The sequence below is a fragment of the Drosophila mojavensis genome, unplaced genomic scaffold, assembly GCF_018153725.1.
Source record: "Drosophila mojavensis isolate 15081-1352.22 unplaced genomic scaffold, ASM1815372v1 contig_136, whole genome shotgun sequence".
Taxonomy (NCBI): domain Eukaryota; kingdom Metazoa; phylum Arthropoda; class Insecta; order Diptera; family Drosophilidae; genus Drosophila; species Drosophila mojavensis.
The window spans coordinates 6,518,708-6,535,000 of record NW_025318667.1 but is presented as its reverse complement, the minus strand read 5'-3'; the positions used below and the strand labels follow the sequence as shown (position 1 = coordinate 6,535,000).

Here is a 16,293-nt window from a genome sequence, read left to right as displayed (position 1 = left end):
CGCTGACATAAACGACTCGGCTCGATCTGCAAACGTCACGTCGTGTCCTGCACAGGCCATCAAGTCGAGCAATCAAGTCAATTAAACAAACAACCGCAGAGCAAACAGAGACAGACAGACAGACAGCCAGAAATAGAGAGACGGAGAGAGAAAGAGACTAACTTGAGACTAAGCTCAGCTTGGCTGGCAGGCAGATTGGCCTGCTGATCGTATCAAGCTGATCGCTAAACGGCAAAACTTAAACACAGTTTGCCACACAAAAAACAAAAACTAAAAAATAAAAAAAAATAAGAAACCCAAGCAAAGCTCGTGAAATTTTCAAATTTGCAAAATAATCATTGAGCTGTGCACCAATTCGAAATCAAGACAAAATGCGGTAATGTGTGTGCCCAGAAACGAAGCTGGAGTCATGATTTAGTCGATGCTAAAGATCAAATACCCTTTAGGCGCTCAACTGTTTTCTGCGAGTTATACAATGCTTGATGGCACTAAAAAAGGTTGGCCAACTTTCAACTGTTGTACTGGGAGGTAATCAAATGATAATGCCCACTGTGAAGGGTATTAGATGCAGACATACGCGCAATCCTCTAATAGCTCAAGCCTTGGCTGCTGCCTGAAGGCAAAACAGTTACTCGAACCGACTCAATGGCTGACAAAGTTCAAGCGATGTTATCGCACATTTAGGCAGAGCAGAGAGAGAGAGAGAGAGAGAGAGAGAGAGAGAGTGAGTGAGAGAGTAGCCAGATCACTTACATATGTAACGACTGCAATGGAGCAGTCTCTACTGCCCGATCGTGCCGTTGATGATGATCAGAGCCACAGCCAGAGTCAGAGTCAGCGACTAAGAAGCCAAATATACTGCCACATGGCTTGATCATCAGCCGCGATCGTCGCACCGTCGTCGTCGTCGTCGTCGTCGACTCAGTCCAGAGAAAATGTCGTAAAACCAACGTCAACGGCAGCCGCAGCCGAAAAGCGGTCGCATTTTTAAGCTAAAAGCTTAAGCGCTTTTATGTAATTGCCTGCTAAAGATAGTGATAGCCAAATAGTCGGCCAAAACGAGAGAGAGAGAGAGAGAGGAGGGAGTAGATACGTGGCATAGCTGGCAGAAGTTGCAATGGCTGATCACTCACGATCACAGACACTGAGAGAGAACATGTCTCATGCATATGCATGTGGCAAGCCTGGGTAGACTCTATAAAGATAAGCCACAAAGATCACTTTTCGAGCAAGTTGAAATGGCTGAAATCAGCTAAAACAATACTTGACCCACTGACTTATCAACGCAATAGCCGTAATAAAACTGCATGGCTACCGAACGATCAGCGATCAGCTCTAAGAGAGTCTCGCATTGCCAAACAAATCGAATGCATAGATATGTATGTGGGCCAATAAGTTAATTAAATGGCTAGAAATTGTATATACAGTGCAGACAGCAGCCGATAAAGATCACAGCTCTAACGATCAACTTGAGAATATATATATGTATATAGCCGAGAGCAAAGATCAGTTCAAACAGCTAAAGCCAAAAACAAAATGAAGAAAAACAAAGCAAATACATGAGTTTCTCAAGAGCTCAATGAAAGCGCCCTCAATCGTGCGATAGATCATACAAAGATCACTGATCACTGATCATGACATAAACCGAAGCTGCAAGCGAGACACTGGGAGTGGGAGAGAGAGAGAGTGGGAGAGAGAGAGAGGGAGGCCAACTGCTTGGCAATGCAATCGATGTTCAAACGATCTCGCCCCGGTTTCGAGTACAATGCACGCCCAGACTTTTTTTTTTTTTCATTCCTCTTCTTCACTTGTTTTAATTATGCCATGCTCGCAGACTCGTAAAATTTTGACAGACTCAAAAAAAAAAAAAATCCAAAACCGACTACAAAAAACACGAAGTTTTCGTCGTGTCTGCGACTCGCAGCCATATCATAACTCAGCTCGAGTTATGCGTTGAGTACGTGCCATTGGTGTTCGAGCCGCATTCGCATGTGATTTATTACAAGAGCAGGCCACAAAAATAACTGACAAAAGCAGCGAAGCGAAAAAGGAAATGCATTGCCACAAAAAAACAAAAAAAAAACTGAAGCCAAACAAAAATTATTGCCTACCACGACAAGTGACAAACGAAATGTGTTGCAACAAGGAGTGAAAATTCTCTCCCTCTCTCTCTCTCTAACTCTTATCCAGCTCTCGGCAAACGCATAATGTCGAATATGTGTACAAAGGCACGAAGCCTCATCGTTCCACTGTCTCGATGGGACAAGATTTCGTCCTATGTCTTATGTCTTATGTCTAATGTGCGGGCGCTCTGCTCTTTTGTCTGTCAGCTCAGCGCAAGGGAAACTGAATTTCAGCTCAGTTTCAATCCTTGCCTCTCAGTTCTGAGCTCGTTTTTTTTTTCTGCTTCTCGATTTCATTTTTTTATTATACTAATTCATTGGCCCATTGTCTAGACGAAATTCGAGTGAATTGAAGCAGCGCTTCTTCTTGCATCGGGCCAACAAATGTCAATTCGCATTGATGGCAGCCGCAAATTCAATTTCAATTTCAATTTCAATTTAAATTCATTTCAATTCCATTTCAATTTCAATTTGCTTAGCGCGTGTGTCCTTGGCCACATAGCCAGCCGTCGATCTCGGCCAATTGATTGACGTATGCAAATTTCGCTGCCCAGCGAAAATAAAGAAGCAGCAAACTTATGCTAATAACTGAGCAAATCAATCCCAAGTTCAGGGCAACAAATTTGATAGCCCTGTCTCGCTCACACACTCAGCTGCTGCTGCATAAATTATCATAAATTGCGCCGATCGCGCCGATCGACATTCGCCGTTGTAAGCTGCGCCTAATTAACGTTCGTATGCTTCCTTCCGTTTAAATACATGCTTTTGATTTTACTTATTTATTTATTTATTTATTTATTTTTTTTTTTTTTTTTTATACTTACGAGCAGTAGGATTTGCCATTCGTCTGTGTGATGCATGTGCCGCCATTCTTGCAGCCCAATGTGCTGCAGGAAACGGCCAAAGACAAGCCGGTTTCTGTGAAAATGAGAGAAAATACAAGAAAAGTTAGAGAAATTAAATTTAAAACGATTATAGATTATAGATTAAGCTAGGTTCTTAGTTATTGATTTATATAAGATGTGCTTTGAATTCAGCAGAGATTCATATGTAACTCTCTTAACTCTTAATAGAACTGGGAACTCATTTTACCGTTGGGTTTTTCACTTCCCAAGAAGAAGAAGAATATTTTGTTTAATTTGTATTATTCTTAATATTTGTCTGATGATAAAGAACTTCAGAACTGTAATACAGTCTACAGTTTATGCTCTATGCATAGCTATCTATATCTCACTAGATATCTATCTATATCAGTTTTCTAGTTTGGAATATAGGCATATCATACAGTCGAGCCTCGAAAAGCTTGTACCCCAAAATCCCCTAAATCGAAAATCGTGATAAATCGAAAAAATTATATCGTCTCCTTGAAAGAAACTCGTTTTTAGTAATTCTCAATAATTTGTATTTTTTTATAAATCGAAAAAAACTGCTCCCCTGTATATGTTTTTTTTCTAACGAAAAAGACTTATCTATACATAATTTGCTAGATGTACGTAAGAACCCATTTGATTGATTCTTCGTTTAGTCTAGAGGTCTATCTATAGAGCATATTTAACTTGGACTCAAACATTCAATAGATCTACTGATCTATTACTATTGCTTCTTTTCTATTTCATTCACACTTCTAGTAGCTCCTAGTTTACTTAAAATACTTAACAGAATTACAATAAATTAAGGCGTTTCGAATACTATACTATTCAACATTCATTCAAAGAGTGAGAGATAGCATTGAGAGAGAGAGAGGGTGAGAGGTATAGCGAGAGAGCGCGACAAATCTAGCCAGTGAACTGACTTGAAATAGCAAATGCCGGCAAAATTCAAAGTTGCTGACGAACGATCAGCAAATCGCCGTAGCAACAACAACAACAACAATAGCAAGAAGACAACAATAAATAAGGTTCAGTGCACTTGAAACACTAGAGGGGGGGCTCTCCCCCTTTCTGCCCTAATGCTATCTTTGTGCAATTTGCTGCTTTCAGCAAAGAAGAAGAAGAAGCAAAAAAAGCAGAAGAGCCAGCTGAAAATATGCTTATTTTTCATTGTAAAAATGGCACACAAATTAAACAAACGTGCCGCACGCCAAAGCGCCCCAATGTTTGCTAATTGGGCGTGTGGCGATTTCCTGCCAGCGACCAAAGGGGCGACAGGGAGCGAGGAAGAGAGAGAGAGAGAGAAGATGGCAGAGGGAGGCGGTAAGGTTAGAAGAGGCAAGCAGACAACAGGCGACAATAAGTTTTGATTGCCCGCACAGCACAATAAATAAATAGCTTTGTCTTCGCAACGAGCGGGCCAGAAGAAATATACATATATATATATATATATTATATATATATATATATGTACATACATATATCATAAACCCAAACACTTGACACCCCTCGCCGGCCCGATAAATGTATATAGATATATATTTGTATATACATATCCATATGCTATATAGCTGTGCATAGTCAAGCAAATATACATATGTACATATATATACGTTATGTATGTATGTATATTTGTTGTTCAATGAGCGCGCTTTGTTCGCCGCTTGGCATTCGAAATGCAACACGAAATTGTCGCGAATACGTAAACATAAATTTCGCATTTGAATGATCGATGGGGCAGACAAATAATAATAATACAAAAAAAAACACCAAAAACAAAAACAAAATATATAAAAAAAAAAAAATTAAAATGAACCCGGCATAAATCTTAGCCCAACGAAATTTCAGGCCTGAGTCATACGCGGCGTATGCATTATATTGCGACATAGCAGCAGCAGCAGCAGCAGCAACAGCAGCAACAGCATGCTTCACAGCAACATGTTGCTATACATTGTTGCTTGTCTTATTTTTTTTTTGCAACATTTATGCCGCCAGCTGCGCTCCAGTGCCAAATGTCTGCACATGCATGCCGCTGTCTCCCCCGCTCCCGCTCCCTCTCTCTTTGTGTGTAAACTAATTGACCTCAATTAGTGCAGCAGAAAAAAAATATATATGTATATGCATACATATATGATAAAAAGGCAAAAATAAAAGCAAAATGTTTTATGTGCATTGTTAAGGTGCGGTTCTTGAGAGAAATATTATTTGCATGATTATCTTGTGCATATAAGAACTCGATGAAAATATATGTAAATACATCATTCTTTTTTTATTGTGAATTTCATATTTTTATCATTGCTATTATGAAGAAATTTGCATTGGAGATATGCTACAATCTGAGTAAAAAATGGAAGAACTTTTCATGCGCTACACACTTTAATTGAACTCGGTGCAAATTTCTTATTCAGGGTATATTGGCTTTGTGCAGGTGTTTGTAATGGGCTGGTAGATATCATAAAGTCGCTTTATATACAGTAGAATTCGGTTATATCGACTCCGCTTTAGGTCCCCAAACAAACCTGAGCAAACTTAAATATTCCTCGTAAATCGTCTTCCGGGTACTGTATTTATTTTTATGCCCGATAGCTACATTTGTTCTATCTCGACTTTCTTTATAGAGACATTCTTCTAGAAACTTCCTGTCTGATTTTTCCATTCATTAAAACTAAATAAATCAAATTTTTTATATTTTCGATTGTTTGATCTTTCGATAACACAGCTCATTTCTTTAAATAAGTATCGATAACTGAAATTTGAAATTTGATCGGCTCAGCTTGCATTCTCTACAAATCTAGCCTTTCCTTTCGTTCAATCTCTTAGCTTATTTATATTATTTATATTCAATTATTATATTCAATTGATTTTATTTGCGTTCAATTGATTTAAATCTAGTCATATTAGTTAAGGCTTTTGTAGTTGATGTATTTGAGTAGTGGGCGTGGCTGACTTAGCTTGACTCTAATCTATTAAGAGGCCGCACTGGCCCATTCAACGCTTCATCGATAGAGCGTGAAGCGCTTTTCGTATGTAGTTTTTTGTTTTTGTTTTTCTGCTGCTTCTTCTTCTTCGTTTTGGTTTTTATTGCGTGTGATTTACCGCACAATGAAATGCGCACCGTACAAATCTGTTGGCTGCGCACTTGTTTTGGGGCCCGGTGCTCGACCGTTTAGTCGGCCGCTTGGCGATGCAGGCAAGTGTAACGCTGTTGAATGCCTCAACAGCCTAAACACGCCCTCACACCCATCAAGCGAGCGCGTCGGTTTAGACAAATGAGCTGCTAATTGCGCCTCATAACTAGGCTTAAATTGTGCCATAATTGGAGCTTAACATGTACATAGATCATATGCATTACATAGATAGATTATCGTTGCATATACAATGTGATCTACATCAACTCCTCTTTTGGACGAGTATTCTGTAGTCGATGCTGCCCGCTTGCAGTATTCTTACATCTTATTATTGTCTGTCAGCTTGCAGTGAGGCTAAGGCGCTGATTGTCAGCTGACTGATAAACCCTAATTTTAATTATCATTCAGTATGTGTGCGTGTGTGTGTATAGCATGGGTAGAAGGACGGGGGTGGCAGAGGTGCAGACAAATGTCACTGGCCGTTATAAATGGCGCTTATCGAATTTAAATTTTTCGCCGCTGTTGCTGCTGCTGACACACACACACACACACACACACATGCACGCTGTGCAAACAGCAAACAAAAGCCACCCAAAAACGCTATCAGCATAATAAGCAACAGCGACAACAACAACAACAGCAACAACCGCAAAACTAAAACTAAAACAAAGGCAAAAACCGAGAAAAAAAGCCAAAACACAGCAACAACTTCGACAGCGACAAGTAAAATAGCAACAACAAACAGCAACAACAATAAACATTAAAGCAACAACAAACAGCCCAAAAAACAAAACCACGGCCAAAAATTTCTCACGCTTTTCTCTAGCGTGCAAAGGCGCGCACTATATAAACATATAAACACACACACATATATATACATATATATATATTTTATAGACTTACATATATATATATATAATAAATATATATATACATTTTTTTATACAAAGTAAAACTATCAACAATATAAAAAAAAAACGCAGAGCGCAGCAAAAGTCATAAAATAACAATTTATTTATAACAAAATGAAAGAGAAGCAAAACTGTAAACTGTAAATTGAAGCCCACCAAAAGTGTGGCAATACCAGAAAGAGAGAGGGAGACCAAGAGAGAGCGAGAGAGAGAGAGATAGAGCAGCTGAGCCATCAATGAGCCGTCAATAACTTCAGCTCAAGCTAAATATTTTATGTTGACTTCTTCATTCAAATTGAAATTCGAATTTTCTTTTAACTACAGAATATCTATAGAGTCAATATATTAATACTCTGAATATAAGAGATATCTAAAGAGTATATATACTAGCTATTTTAAATTTTCCTCAATTTTTTTACAACCGGAAGATACAATTTTCAGCTTTTTTTAGAATATCTTTTACTTTAATATAGGATATCTATACAGTAAACAAATTAAATTGCACTTTCCTCAAAATACAGGATATCTATAGAGTACATACTACACACATCTACACATATCATATCAGTTGTGGAAAGGAAAAAAACACTGCATAAAATCGTAAGACAATGCAAAATGTGTGAGTAGATTCGAGCTGCAGAGTCTTATCACAGCAAGAAATGCAATATGCAAAAGTGTGTGCATGCATGTGTGTGTGTGTGTGTGTATGTGTGCTATTTATGAGCAAAACGTGCCTCCTCGTGTGACACTACACATACACACATATATGTCATGCATGTATTTGTTTGTGTTTGTAATCTAAAAGCTTTAATCGGTCGTATGGGCAAACGCGTCACAAATTCTACTACCGAAACTTCGATACGCCTAAGTTCTCAGGCTTTATCTGAATACGAAATAGAGTATACATATGTATGTATATGCATGTGTGTATATGTGTGCGCATATCAAGCTCAGCTCTATGCATGTTGCTACATGTTTCTAAATTATTTCGATATCTAAAATTGAATTTCGTCATAAAACGCAACAATTAAAGAAATTTAAGACTGTGAATTGATTTTGGTAGTTCTTCTAGTCAATCTTAAATTTAGCTATATATGGTATATGCCATATTTACTAGAAATACCATGCTAGAGTTTTATTCGAAATCCAATTGAAGAATATATGCTTATGTTTTATAATAGCTAACCTTGGAATTTTAGATCTACATATGTATATCTATATTTATTTACATATGCAGATCTATATCTGTATGTATATTCCCCTACTTTAAGTCATTTTTAATTAATTGAATGATCTCCATAACTGTCTACTTCTTTATAGTCGAATGTTGATCGAGTCAATGATCATTTTGCTTCTATTTAGAGAACAATCTCTTTTATTTATCAATACATATGCTTCGGCCGGCGATCTGGTCAAGTAATTTGCATTGCTGATAAAAGTTCAGATGGCAATTACGACGCAAATACTGCAGCTGCAGTGCTCATTCTCTCTCTCTCTATATATACTCTCCCTCTCTCTGTCTTAGTTATATCTTTGCTGCTCTGGATTCTGTTGAGCTGGAGGCGACGCCAATAAGCGCTTCGACTGTTCCACAGGCGGCGACGGCGTCTCACAAGTGCTTGACAAATTGTTGCGGGGGCGCCGAAACCAGCGAGCAAGAGGGGGCGGAGGGCTGGTTACTTGCCACAACAATGAAAAGCTAAATAAAAATAAATAGTCGCCCCATAAATAATGTGTAATAGCAAATAGAAAACGAACAACAACAACAACAACAACAGCACGCAAGACACTCGGCCTGCAGAGGCGTCCAACAACGTGAAACGTTGTAATAACAGAGACGAGCCGCAGCAGCAACAGCAGCCAGAGGGGCGGGGCAGAGGTTGACTGCCGCATCGGTGGCAACAAAATGCGGAAAGATTGTAAAGTGTTAATGAAAAAGTAGCTCCAAGTGGCCGCGCAGCATAGAAAACTCGTAAAACGAACAACGAGCACACAACAAAACCAACAGCGACGACTGTGGGAACCGAGCCGAACGAACCGCCTCAAAAGAGCAAACGACGCTCGGCATTACGAAGCGGCGCGACGCGAAGCGACGGTTCAGTTCAGTTCGGTTCGGATCGGTTCGGGTTTTTTTTTTCTCTCCATATGTATATGTGATTAGATAGATACTCTTACAATGTGTATCTAAGGCCTGAGCAATCAAATATGTGACAGAATCTAGTTTCAAAGAGTCTATTTGGTCTTCCTATAGATTCATCATTCCCTTCTAATATGATAAAAGAGATACAGCTGCAGCTATAAGTAAGGACACAGACATGAAAGTTGCTTATGATAGATTATCTTTATATAGATATATGCAGATATGCAGCTATAACACTATCTACATATTTACATATTTATCTGTTACTGTGTTTGTATCTAGCATCTGCATGTGTGAGCGTGTCTGTATACATTCATATATACCTGTAACTTTATATGGTTCCATACCTGATTCTATAGCTGTAATCACATATACATCTTTAATATGTGTCTATGTCTGTCAATATGCATACATTTATCTATATCTATATTCGTATCTGTATCTGTGTATGAGTGTATCTCTATATCATTCCATTCTTAATTTTGGCTATATATTTTCATGCATAATTATAAATGTATATTTAGGCATCATATCCTATATCCTATCTATATATATAATGATCGCTTTAGACGCCTAGTACTATAACTCTACATAACAATCTTTACCTTTATCAATATATCTTCATCTTCACTGCAATCTCTATATCGATCTCCATCTCTATCCATATATTGACTTTTACATTCATCTCGCATCAATATTTATCTCATATTTATTCAACTAACAAAAGCATTTACTATTCTATCTGAGAACTCGATAGTTTATCTATTGTTGAGCTAGAGTATTTATTTAGCGCTTTCCCATGGCTAACTCATTTTCCTTTCTTTTCTTTTTCTTTCAACTTTTTGGGCTACATGTCGCAGCGTACAGAATGAAATTCTTGCGGTCTCAGTCCGTCCGTTTGCCCGCCGTTGGTTCGTCGATCAGTCGGACTATCTACTACAATTGTAAAGTTTTGCTGACGCGTCGCAACGTCTTCAGCTCTGATAGATTAATAGGCCACAGTCAAACCGCTTGAGGCGCAGATAACAAAGCCGCCCAAGACGCTACGAATGCAACGCGAACAGCCTTCTCTGTCTTTTCCAACTCCTCGCCCACTCTCCCTCACCCTCTTCCACTTTACCCGGGAGTCGGTAATCATTCGTCTGGGTTTACTATCTGTCAGTTGGCATAGCAGTAATTGGATCATCGCTGGGTTAAGTTGGTTTGGCTTGAGTCGAGTTGCTGCTCGTTGCGGAGGATGTTGTGGTTTTTGTGGTTGGCCTGACCTTCTTCTTCTTCTTCTCCGTCTATTTATTGTTATGATTAGAATATTATATTTGAACAATGGCTGCATGTTGAAAGCTGAAATCGCTAGAGGAACTTTGACGTTAGACCTCAAAGCGCGAAAGAATATTTTTAATGGTGTATTTATGTTTTATATTTTTGTATTTATTTATTCATTTTTTTTATTATTATTTTTACATACGTAATTTATTTTTATAAATATTTTTTTTTTGTACTATTTTCATATATTTAATTTTTTGTTTTATTATTTAAGATTTTTATTTTTTTTTTTTATAGCTATTATTTTTTTTACTTTTTTATTTTGATTTTATTTCTGTTTGTTAAGTTATTTTTAATATTATTACGTTGATAGTATTATATATTTAATTATTATTAAATTTGTTTGCTATTATTTATTTATGTATTATTAACTTGGTACTTAATTATTTAATATTATTATTATAAGCTTATATTTAACATTACATTTCATATTCTTTATAGACTCTATATTTTTTTTAATTTTATGACCAATGAATTTCCCTAAATAAATATTTATATTACTAATATTAGCAATGCAAAATTGTACGTTTCATATATTTCCTAATGGCTTTATTGCAGCTCATTAAATTTATATTCACATTTAACTGTTATCTACTCCTTGATGCGCCTCTTCATTAAATTGTAAGTTTATGCATTTTATTTCATTCAAAAATCATTTGACACAAACATGTGGTGCATTAGTATGCGTATGCGTGTGCGTGTTAGCAACTGCCAGACCTACCCTAAGCACCCTCACCGAATGCTACGTAATTGAGCGCATGATAACCACAACAACAACAATTGAAGAGAAAAATGGGCCAGCTGCACAGTAAGTTGATAAGCTGTGCGATAGAATTTGGGTTTCGCCTCGATTGGTAATTGAAGTGCACTTGAAACCATATTGCGACACTTGGCGCTGCAGCAGAGACATCCAGGATCCACCCCCAACCCTCGAGCAGCAACCCCTAGGGCATGGCATGGCGAGTGCAAGAAGTGGAATGGGGCAACGCAATGACGATGTAAAGGCAACGTGGGAACAAAACAAGACTCAAACAGACAGAGACAGAGAGAGAGAGAGAGAGAGAGAGAGAGAGAGAGAGAGAGAGTGAGAGGGAGGGAGCGAAGGAGGGGTAGAGCGAGCAAAGGAAGACACCCTCATGAGAGTTCATTCAAATGCGCGCCAAAGCCAGCGGAGTTGTAAATGGCTGCGCAGACGCACAAAGCAGGCAGAGAAAGAGCGAGAAGGAGTCTCTCGCTCACACACACACACACACAGCTGTATTACAAAGGGTTGAAGTTTAAAATCTATATTAATAAATGTGGCATATGAGCGATATTATGGCACTGTCTCGCTGTCGCTCTCTCTTTCTCTCTCACACTCTCCCGCTCTGACATTGTCGTTGTGTGTACTTTAAATAAAGTGAAGCATTTAACACTTCCGGCAAACAAGCAACGACAACAACAACAACAGCAACATCCAGAAAGCTACAGCGTGTGAATGTTTAGTTTAGTCTCGTCTTCGTTTTTATGTAAACAAAATAGGGTATCATCAAGTTGTGCTCATGTGCATAGAAAGAATAACAGCTATGCATATAGGTATAAATATAATAATCAAGATTTATTATTTGAGTAAAGTAACTCTTTTCTTGGCTCGATATTTATCGATAACAAAGTTTTGATTCGGCAATCAATTGGGTATTTTCTTCTGGCATGCTCGGTTTTTATTTATCTGCAGCATACAGGGTATTGCAGTTTGACATGCCCGCCTTTCTTTCCTGGTCGGTATACATATGGTTTTTAGAGCTCAAGTCTTGGGGTTTTATGAGCTTTATTCAAGATTTTAGTGCCTGCGCTTGTCATGCCATGTGGCATTGCTAATTGTTGAAACCAGATTTTTACAAAGGCAATGGTTGGCAACGCTGTGGCGCCACCTGTTGGGGCCAACATTAGAGACAGACCCAATGAGAGAGATGGAGAGAGGGAGAGTTGAAAATAGTGTTGGATGTGAGTAGAGTTTATCGGCTCAGCAGTTAGCCAAGTGATTGAAGGGCCTACCGTTAGCTGCTGTTAACTTCCAAAATATTCAATATGCAAATAGTATATTGACTACATACAAACACACACACACACACACACACACTGATAGACTGAATTCCATAAATGTAACTGTGTATTGAGTAGCTGGCGTTTGGAATGCATTTTGGTAGATCGCTTGGGCCGTTAACCAAATGAATTCACAAGATACAACGAATGAACGACATCGTTGATCTTTAAGAGAAAAGAGAGAGAGAGAGAGGGGCAGAGGGAGTGATGGAGAGAGTGAACGATCACTCAAAGATCGTTAGCGTTTGCATTAATTAGTTGAGATCAACCCTAAATGAAGTTCTTCAACTCAATATTGGCTCATCATTCAGAGCTAACAGATATGTGGCTATAATATAGATATATGAATGACATACGTATGATCTTGCTTATCCATATAGATTGAATATGATGAAGTACATTGAATATGAATGCTGAATATGTATGATATCAATCAATCAATCAATCTTAGGCAGAGCTTAGTCTATATAGATTTCATAACAAAGAACTCTTTGATATATTACAGATCTCTCTCACTCTCTCTCTCTCTCTCCCTATCTTTTTCCCTACTTGATATTCAACAAAATGCATCTTTTTTTTTTTTTTTTTCTTTCAATTCTCGACATTTTATCTATGGCTTTGCTGATCTTCAGGCTGCTGATCTACTTATGGAATGCCAACAGTTGGACAAATGGACAGATATGAATATGTAAAGAAGAGTCAAGTCAAGTCAAGTCTCAAGTCAAGTGAAGACGACGCCTCGACTCGATTTCAGTTTCAGCGTGAGAGACACCAAGTGCCAGATATGGCTGGAAGCATTAAGAGTTCTTTCTAGGCAATATGCGTTGCATTTCGATCAGTTGTTCAAGTGTATATAATGATGATTGTCATTGCACACACACACACAGCTGGGCAGCGAGAGAGAGAGAGAGAGAGAGAGAGTTGGGCGAGAGAGGGGGAGAGTGCGGTGACTTTTTGCCTTTGCCGCATTTTGTTGTAAGCGACGAAGCTTAGAAAGAATTTCTATGTCCAGCTCTGAGCAAGTTGTGCACGTTCGAAAGGGATAGCAGTACGGGCTGTGGCGTGGAGATGTTTGTCTCGCTCTAACATCGCGTGCAACGCCGTCTCGAAGACACTTTGGGTAATATCTATAAAAATTGTTGAGCTGCGAGCGAGGCAAGAGCCGAGTTTTGTGGCCCGTTGGTTCGTTCGCTCGTTCGTTCTCGAGGTTGTCAGCCTTTTTGGACCCAAGCCGGGCCCAGGCCAGGCCAGGGCAGGCCATCAAGTGGCTAAGAAGAAGAATAAGACACACAAAGCAGAAAAGAGAAAACAGAAAACAGAATAGCAGACCCAAAGACGAGGAGGAAACAGCTCAAAACTTGTTCGGTCAGTGCGTACGGCAGGCAGCATAAATATGAGAATGTATCTGTGTATGTGTGTGTGTGTATGTGATGGTGTGTGTATGTGATGGTGTGTGTGTGTGTGTGCTGCGCCCTGGCCATAAAGAAAACTCATTAAACAAGCAGCAAGTCAGGCAAGAGACGAAGTAGAAGACGCAAGACGTTGTTGGCCAACTCAACTCGCAGCAAGGCGAAAACTGAAGTTCAAGCGAGGCGCATGAGGAGGGGGAGTATAGCGTATGAGGAGAGGGTAGGGGATGGGGGGATGGCGCACTAATTCGAGTGGTCATCATTAAAAGTCAATAAACAGACGGAGTGCAACTGCTTTGGTTGGCCTAATCGTCGATTTTTGTCGAGATTTAATTACGCTTTAAGCCCAAAGTGAACCGAGCGCAACTTGGCCAACTGTCTGCTTTCATAATTAGTTTAAGCCAAATTGAGCTGGCCAACAACATGCGCTGCACTGATCAAATGATCAACAACTGATGCCAAACATTCAACCATTTGCGGCATTTTCCCAGCAGCCGCCTTGGAAAGTTGCTCTCCGCCAGCTCTTCTATGGCCAAGGCAACTTTAAGTTTGCCTGATGCTGTTGCTTGTTGCTGCGACGGCGACGGCGACGGCAACTGCTGCTTGGTTTTGTTGATGATGGGAACAATGACAGCCAGAGTCATGTTTATGCAATGTCCAATATGTCCAATCGAGTCTTCAGCTTTCAGACCATGGCCGATGGGAAAGCAACAACGACATTACTCTAAAGACCTCTGCTGGCTCTGCCTCTACCTCCCTCTCTCTCTCTCTCTCTGCCTCTGTCTCCATCTCTCTGTGATTTCCGGAGCGCCGCCTAATTCTACCTGACTGTCCAAAAAGACAACGAACAAAATAAAAACACATATCATAGTCTGTCTAGCTATGAAAAACTTTGCGATATTTCGTCTCACAACAAACCTCAATTTGAATAGGGTTTTATGTAAATTCTTTGATACGTTCTAATTGTCGAATGACTACTGTACTTTGTCAACAATGGCGTAAAAGAAAAAACATGTGACAAAGGTAAACAAAAATTATACGTATTATATATATTTATTCTATATAACTACCTGACGATATATATCGCTTAAGCAAATTTCCTTCCTCTAAATCTCTGATTAATCGCGCATATACCCTACTCAAGCATATGCCCATTACAATATTATGAGCAGGGTATTAAGAAAAATAAAATACAAATCTTTGGCAGTATTTCTTCTTGCTCCGTTTCTCAAGGGGCTTCGCCCCTCTCTACCTCTCTCTCTCTCTCACTCTCTCACTCTCTCCCTCCTTAAAAAACAGGAACTGCTTTGCAACCTCAACAACAGAAGCTACAACAACATCTTGTTGATGATCATCGCCCTCTCTCTCTCGCTCTCTCCTAAATTGGTATCAAGTAACAGGAGCATTATAATCAATATGCAAGCGGGCCTTTTAAACGGGTTTTTATTTGGCTTACCCTTGCCAAGAGCAAGGGCTAAATGCCTTCAAGGCGAACAATATTTGTATAGGGTAACTATAGTATGTATACATACATATATCAATAAAATGTATACAAGATTGAGCTGTCTTTTATCTTAACTGAGTCTTTGCTATTGATATCATCGTGTTAGCCTTCAATAGGGTATTCACAATTCGTTGACAAAATCTCTTGATTTGCTTTCGAGCCAACTGCTGCACTTTGTTTCTTCTTCTTCTTCGTTTTTTGCCCACTCGTATCTGCTTTCGGCTTCTTCTTCTTCTTCAATTTCTTGTTGCTGTGCTTCCTCTTTAACGCGTATTTATTTCAGATTTAACGCATCGAAAAATTAGCTGATTTTTTGCTTGCCATGTTTTTTTTTGCCTTTTTTTTTGCATTACTTATTTTAATGAAGTCTTAAGTTACCAATCGCTTAAGTGCTGAGAAAGTTGGCCAAAAGGCGGCGTCGATTAATTAATAAATGTGACAGCAAATGGCCGATAAGTGCTCGAACCATATATAACATATATGTATATTTTTATTTATATATGTATATGTTATATGGATTTTCGATTGATGCATTCACGTTCGCGACTTTCACACAGGTGAACATTACCTGTCCAGCTTGCTGTGCTTTATCTTTCCAAAAACGACTTCAGTTCGTGCCGCCGCCTCATTGTGAGAATCCTAAAGGCCGTCTTCAGCACATACATTTAGCCAACTTTGATTTCTGGGTCATAAGCGAGCTCAAATTAATGATAAGCTAAACGTCTAGCTGGGCGTGATTTAAGTTTTAAATTTCCTTAATATAACTATATAATCCTATAATGATATTAACGTAATATAATGTAT

At 38.9% G+C, this 16,293-nt stretch overlaps 1 protein-coding gene across 1 annotated transcript in view; it reads right to left on the bottom strand.

Annotated features, from left to right (window-relative positions):
- The window catches only part of LOC6586071 (neurogenic locus Notch protein), a 51,174-nt gene that overhangs the window by 29,944 nt on the left and 4,937 nt on the right, over positions 1–16,293 (bottom strand). The window contains exon 2 of the mRNA XM_002011658.4: positions 2,948–3,041. Coding sequence (XP_002011694.2) covers positions 2,948–3,041 — 94 coding nt within the window. The remainder of the gene's footprint in view (positions 1–2,947; positions 3,042–16,293) is intronic.